This window comes from Penaeus chinensis, chromosome 25 (genome assembly GCF_019202785.1).
Source record: "Penaeus chinensis breed Huanghai No. 1 chromosome 25, ASM1920278v2, whole genome shotgun sequence".
Classification (NCBI taxonomy): Eukaryota; Metazoa; Arthropoda; class Malacostraca; order Decapoda; family Penaeidae; genus Penaeus; species Penaeus chinensis.
Genome location: NC_061843.1, coordinates 21636258 through 21643757, shown reverse-complemented (window position 1 = coordinate 21643757; position 7500 = coordinate 21636258). Strand labels below are relative to the sequence as shown.

Here is a 7500-nt window from a genome sequence, read left to right as displayed (position 1 = left end):
CATACACATGCACATGCACATGCACATGCACTCTAGTCTTCTCTCTCTCCCCTAGAGTGTAAATGTGACTCCCAAAATGCATCCCGAGAGCTGCAATAGCGGCAATGTCGAGGCCACAGTAAATGCATGTGTTATAGATGATGAGGAGAGTGACGGCCATACTCCAGACATCCTTTGTCGAGCGCAGATCCTCAATGAATCTCCCCGATCCAGTTCCATGAGCTCAGCTCTGGACGAACTCTTTTCTCATGAGGTAAATTGTGAGGGAATTGGTTTTCTGTATAACCATTTTAGATTTATTTTTCCATGAGGTAGTGAATGAATTTTCCATCAGTGAGGCATAGAACTAATAAGTTTCCAGTATGTAAAAGTGTGGGTGATTTTTTTTTTTTCCTGAGGTTAAAACTAGTTAATTTTCCATAGGTTGAATTAATTCACACCTTATTTTATTTGTTTCTAATTTCAATACTTTTCAAATTTAATAAATGTCTTGATATAGACAATTCCAATCTTATCATTCCAATTTTCACAATGATGCAATTTCATGCATTTTTAATCTTATTCATTTGGAATTATATGTATTCACAGTCTTGTACAGATTATGTATTATACAATATTATATGTTGTACAATATTTGTTTTATCTAGACCTAAACAGTATACTAGTTCTCCATAATGATTCAGTATTATGCAATCTTTGTCACACAATCACTAATATCCTTGTAAGCATAAAAACTTTTGCAATCTTTCAGGCAACGCTAATCACAGAATGCGCGGGCGAGTCTTACAACACAGCAGCAATCTTGCATTACTGTCGAAAGCGAATCATAAAGCCCAGGGATATTATTTTCTCATTTTTTGGTAAGAAATCTTGGGGAATTTGCAAGCAATTTATTTAACCCAATGACTATTGGTTTATTTAATGTCCAATGTTACATACAGATGGCTCCACATGTGCCCAGCCATCAAGGAGCCTATCAGTTGGCCCTAGTGACCGCACCTGATTTCCCTATTCCTTGACTTTGCGGGGAAATGTGTTTTTCTTTCTGATACTATTAATATTGACACTGTTATTATCTTTATTGATATTATGAATATTAGATTGTTATTAAAACATTAATATCAGTAAAGATAATAAAAAACTACAAATGAAGCTTTTGAAAAATGAAGAAAAGGGGTAACCAGGTGACTTCTTTGTGACTAAGCCATCTATATGTAAAGACAATAGATGAACTTTTATTACAGTGGGCATGGCATTGTATTCTTGCCAGCTGCGCCGATTGTGTTAAGAGACTATTAGCAGTAGGATTTCTCTGAATTTTAGATTGTTGTTGTTTTGTTATTACTATCTATTATAATAATAATACTAATATTAATATTAATATTAATATTAATAGTAATGATAATAATAATAATAATAATATTAATATTAATATTAATATTAATATTAATATTAATATTAGTATTAGTATTAGTATTAGTATTAGTATTAGTATTAGTATTAATATTAATATTAATATTAATATTAATATTAATATTAATATTAATATTAATATTAATATTAATACTAATACTAATACTAATACTAATACTAATAATTATTATTATTATAATTAAAATTAAAATTAAAATTAAAGTTAAAATGAAAATTAAAATTAAAATTAAAATTAAAATTAAAATTAAAATTAAAATTAAAATTAAAATTAAAATTAAAATTATAATTATAACTTTAATAATAATATTATTATTGTTATTAATAAAAATAATAGTTATAATAACAATGACAATAATTATTATTGTGGTTGCTATTGTTATTGTTGTTGTCGTTGTTAGTATCAATGTCATCGTCGCCATCACCATTATTGTTATTATTATTAATATTGTTGTTGTTATTATTGTTATTTTTATTATCATTGTTATTTTTATTATTATAATTATTATTATTATTATTATTATCATTATTATTATTTTTATTTTTATTATTATTATTATTGTTTTTGTTTTTGTTTTTGTTTTTGTTTTTATTTTTATTTTTATTTTTATTTTTATTTTTATTTTTATTTTTATTTTTATTTTTATTTTTATTTTTATTTTTATTTTTATTTTTATTTTTATTTTTGTTTTTGTTTTTGTTTTTGTTTTTGTTTTTGTTTTTGTTTTTGTTTTTGTTATTGTTATTATTGTTATTATTGTTATTATTGTTATTATTGTTATTATTATTATAATTATTTTTATTATTGATTTTTTGGGAGTTTCTTAAATTTGTAAGAGAAAAAAAAGGTAAGTTTTTAATTAGAAGTAGGATTATAAGATAGAGATTTATTACAGGTGCACTTTTAAACTTTTGAGATGAAATTAGATTAAATAGATATTATGAGATTGTTAGTTATGAATTTGTTATAAGATTATAAATTATCAGAAGATTAAGATGTAATTGATTAATAGATAAAATCTATATTGCACATATTGATGAAAAAGTTTGTTATCAAACCAGGAACTGTAGTTGATGTGCGGAATTTTTTATGGAGCAAAATGAAAACAAGAAGATACATCTGTTTTGTATGCAAAAATTTTCTTATAAAATTTAGATTAGTGTAGAAATGAATTTTGTCATAATCACTATTCATTATAATTTTCAGTTCAGCAGTTACTACATATATACATAATAATTATATATACATATATTGTGATAAATCAAAATATAAATTTGCTCCCAGAACTGACTTTATAAAATCACAAGTTTATAGTGGATTATTTTATATATTGTTGAAGTCAAAAATCAGATATTAATCACCATCATAATCATTTGGATATTTAGAATATTGGTATTGATTTATTTCCCCCCCAAAAAAAAAGTTATCTTTCCAAAGATAATATTTTTTTCAACTAAAGAAAATATAGGTCTTTCAAAAGGGAAATGTGAACAACAGTTTTTTTACTTTTTGATAAATTGTGGTAGGTGAGAGTTTCAGATTTGCAAATGATGGGCTGTGTTTTCTATGTGAAAAGTATAGGATGTAATTTTTCAAAATAAATAAGTAACAGCTGAATGCCAACAATATGATTCTACTTTGATCCCCTCTCCCCCCCAGGTTATCGTCCCTGGAGCAAAGATGGGGCTGATTTGTGCCTGTGCATGCGAGCGTTCAGTGTTGTATACTGTGCACTCCTCCTGCTCTTCTTGGCCTGGGGTCCTGTCCTGCAGTACAACATATGCCTGAGGTGAGTGGGGGGCTAAGGAGGAGGAGGTGTGGCAATGACAGTCAAAATGTGTAAGTAGGTGGTTGTGAAAAGGGTGATTGGGTCGGAAAGGGTGTTAACAGGGTGAAAAGGGGAGGTTTTAGGGGCGATAGGGTGAAAATGGTGATGGAAAGAGAGATGTGTTTGGAAAGGGTAATGGTGTGAGCGGTTGAGAGAAGAGTGTGGATAGTGGCGGTGGAGTTGAGGGGAAAAGGGGAAAAGTGAGAGTGACGGCAGTGATCGAGTTGTGAGGAAAAACCAGCATTGCATTTGAGGGTGGGATTGGTGCAAAGGGGGGTGGGGGTAGGTGTCGAGGGGGGGTTGGTGCTGTAGGATGAGTATATATACACATGAGGAAGATTTTCATTGCAAGTTGATCATATTTTCAGTGTTTTTCAGTTCTTTCTAGTGTCAGGTAAGCTATGGTATCTGCCTGCCTAGTCGGGGAGGGTTTCAGTAGGTGGCAGATAATGAGAGGGACCAGAGAAGCACTGTGAAGGATTGCATTTTTGATCATTGAATATAGAAGACATTTTGTTTATATGTATTTACATTTACATGATTTCTCAACCTGTCCAGCAACTTCCTTCTGTACTGATTTCTTGTTTACAAATAACTCTTTTTTTTCTATTTTTTTTTCATCTTACCGCTATCAGAAGGGACAGAGGAGTAAGCACCGAGCCTATGAACCATCTGAATGCAACCGTTTCAGGTAAGTTGGCATGCAGGATAATGCGTCCAATTTCTGGAAAGAATAAACTGGACAGCTCCTGGCTATTACGATTTGCTAAGTCTCTCTTTTATTCTAATCAATTGATGCTTGATACTTATGTGTATATATGTTTTATTGTTTTTACACCATTTATTATGTATCTGTACAGGAACTTGGTGACTGGGAGAATTCCAGGCTTTTCCACTTTCTTGATGTTAAACTGTCTTCATCTTACCTTCCTTATATTTAGTTTTTATTGATTTTATTAATCTTGATTCTACTCCTCTTCCTCTGTCATACATTTTCTATATGCTAATTCTGTACTTTATATTTATTATGCTATTCTTACTTTTTCTTTATACTTATGATCTTTATAGTTTTTATCTTGTATGCTTGTATTTTATTTATATTCTCATCCGCTATGCTCTTCCATCCTTTGCAGTTAATATGAATTTTATTTGATATTATATTTAACCTGTTGTCATTCACATAATTGAGTTTTGATGTGATTTCGCAATGATCATCCAGGTCCCCATAAGCGCAGGTCTGTTCCTAAGGGAAGGGTTACTTGATTGGCTGGGCTTATTTGTTTATTAATCTATTTATTTGTAGGTTAACAATTATGTTTGTCGTCAGGATTATACCACAACTCACTGACGAATTGTAAGGAAAATGCGCAGTTGGGTCAGCCGTGGTTCGGGGCTCGGCAGCCTGCATACCGGCGGTGATTCGGGGTAGATGAGTATTTGTTGGGCGAGACTAACCCACTGGTGCTGGCACTGTCCTCTGTGGTGTGTTTTGATGAGCTTGTTCACACACTGACGCACCCAGAAGCAAGATCAGGACTCGTAGAACTGGTAACTGAGTCCTTGTTGACTAACACCAATTAGTCAGTTACTTGTTCTACCTGTTTCCTCCATTCTCTGAATTTTTTAGAACAAAAAGGTTTTATCTTTATTTTTGTTGTTAAGGTTATAAGAAAGATAATTACTATGATGATTAAGATGTTAATGTTAATAACAGTGATACTGATTGAAAAAAATTCTTCATAACAATATAAGCAAGTAAGATCAATCAGGCCGAGTAAAGGACTCCAAGGCAACGAAACTTTTGTGGAGTCATCTGTGTGAAACAAAATAAATCAAAGAAAAATACAGTGGACAGTGCACGTACCAGGTGGTTTAAGTGAGGAATTAGAGTAGATAATGTGGTAGAGTGGTTGTTTAGGGTAGATGATGGTTGATGATTGTCTTTTAGAATGTATAATATGTGACTAACAATAGATTTATGATAAAGCATGGTTGTTCACAGGTAGATTATGGCTGTGATCGGAGATTAAATTTTAGGATAAATTTGGTTTGATTAAGAGTAGATTTGTGGTAGCAAGTGTTTTATTTGGGGTAGATTAAGGCTGGTATTGGAAGATAACATTTAGGGAGTATGCAAAAGGTTTGGGATGAAGCATAATGAAATTCATGGTTGAGTTGTCTGTTGAGTAAATTAGGGTTTTGGTATGAGGATTTGTATGTAGATGTTGGGTAGTGGATTCCTGAACAGATATTGGGGTAGTTGTGGATTATTATAGAAATAGATTTCAGTTGTAGTCTAGGTAGAAATGATAGAGATTGTAAGGTTGTTTGGCTTCTTCAGAGATACTGATTAAACACAGTCTAAGCCAAAAGAGTCACTATTATGTCAATTTCACTTGCTTTCAGGATGTTAGAAATGCTATTTTCCCAGTTCAATCATTCTAATTTGGACACTTTCATGGATGAGTTTTGCCAGTTGTGTTCTTTGAGGTTGAAATAAGGACATCAGGGTAGATTAAAATTAAGAGTGAAAGTATTTGATCCCTGATTGCCTTTTTTGGTTATGTAGATTTTATATCAGACATTCCAACACATCATGGTATATCATATCAATCACTCCTTTCCAGAATCAAAGGAGGACTTTTACAGCAATAGACACAACAGTGACGGCAAAGATGCATGTTCAGGCAGCTTGGTGTTTGGGTATGTGGTGCCCAGTCTCATGTTCCTGCTGGCCTACCTCGTGACCTGCCTTGTGCTCAGGTGCGGAGAGCCAGAGCACCTGCAGACGCTGCTGGAGAGGGTGTGTGTCTTTTGTCTGTGTTCTTCTTTGTATGTTTTTATGTTGTTGCTTTTTTTTCTTTTAGTGTTTTTGTTCTCCTCCTCTTCTTTCTCCATTTTCTTTTTCTTGTTCCCCATTCCCTTTCTCTGTCTCTTACCTTTTCTCTTCCCCCCTCCCCTTCCCACTTCCCCTCCCCCTCCCCTTTCTTTTTTGCTTTCTCTTCTCCATCTTCCCCCTCCCCTTCCCTTTTCTTTTTCCTTTTCTCTTTCCTTCTCCTTCCCCTTCCCCTTCTTCCTCTTCCTCTTCCTCTCCCCCTTCCCCTTCCCCTTCCCCTTCCCCTTCCCCTTCCCCTTCCCCTTCCCCTTCCCCTTCCCCTTCCCCTTCCCCTCCCCCTTCCCCTCCCCCTTCCCCTCCCCTTCCCCTTCCCCTTCCCCTTCCCCTCCCCCTTCCCCTCCCCTTCCCCTTCCCCTTCCCCTCCCCCTCCCCCTTCCCCTCCCCTTCCCCTTCCCCTTCCCCTTCCCCTTCCCCTTCCTCTTCCCTTTCCCCTTCCCCTTCCCCTTTCTCTTTCTCCTCTTTCTCATAAAATATTATAATATTTCCAACAGTTTCTATCGGATATAGGTCTTAGTAGCATCTAAACCTAAAAATCACCAAGCATTCTGTATGTAATATTCTTCTCTGCTCATTGCCTGCTTACCTCATCACTCCCATAACCTTGCCATTGCCCTCCAGAACACTCCCAACGATCTCCCTCTTCAAAACTCCCCATCCCTCTTCTCTCCCTTCCCCCACTCCCAAATCCTCATCACTCATCCCTCTATTCTTGCCACCTCCACTCTCCCTCCTAAATCTCCCCTTCTCTCTCTCCTAATTTCCCCCTCTCCTTTCATGCCATCAGGTGTACCTGATTTCGGCCTGCTCTCCATGGGAACAGATGAAGCAGCGTCGCCTGGGCTGTGCGTGGGTTGCCTGGCTTGGCCTGGGTCTTCTGTGTTTGACCCTCTCCCTAACATCTCTGGCCCTACACCTGGCCGCAGCAGCACCGCACCTCCCCTTCACTGTCATTAGGCCGAGGTAGGATAAGAGGGCTGGTGATAGAGGTGGGGGAAGCAGGGGGTTCAGAGGGAGCAGGAAGAGCCTTTGGATAGAAGGAGGTGGGATTTGGGGAAGGTTTATTATGGATTGCATTCAGGGCTAGAAAACATGGACTTGATAAACAGTATTCAAATAATTTCTTTGCAAGATTTTCATTCATATTATAGTATATGGTGTGAAATGAATAATAAGATGAAGAAAATGACATCCAGTACTTTTAATTTCTTAATTTACTCAATGCCTCTGCGTCATCTAAACAATGTGTGCAAACATAGAGGCATGCGGCATGTGGAGGCAACTTGCATGCCTGTTTGCATGCAGGCATGCAAGTTGATTATGGCTGATTAAGTTGTAGTGCCGTAT

General features: G+C 35.3%; 1 protein-coding gene across 1 annotated transcript in view; it reads left to right on the top strand.

The window, feature by feature from the left end:
* LOC125038571 overlaps positions 1–7500 on the top strand; it is a 13401-nt gene that overhangs the window by 1329 nt on the left and 4572 nt on the right. Inside the window, exons 2-7 of the mRNA XM_047632102.1 lie at positions 56–253; positions 752–860; positions 3092–3221; positions 3896–3951; positions 5888–6063; positions 6941–7116. Coding sequence (XP_047488058.1) covers positions 77–253; positions 752–860; positions 3092–3221; positions 3896–3951; positions 5888–6063; positions 6941–7116 — 824 coding nt within the window. The 5' untranslated portion in view covers positions 56–76. The remainder of the gene's footprint in view (positions 1–55; positions 254–751; positions 861–3091; positions 3222–3895; positions 3952–5887; positions 6064–6940; positions 7117–7500) is intronic.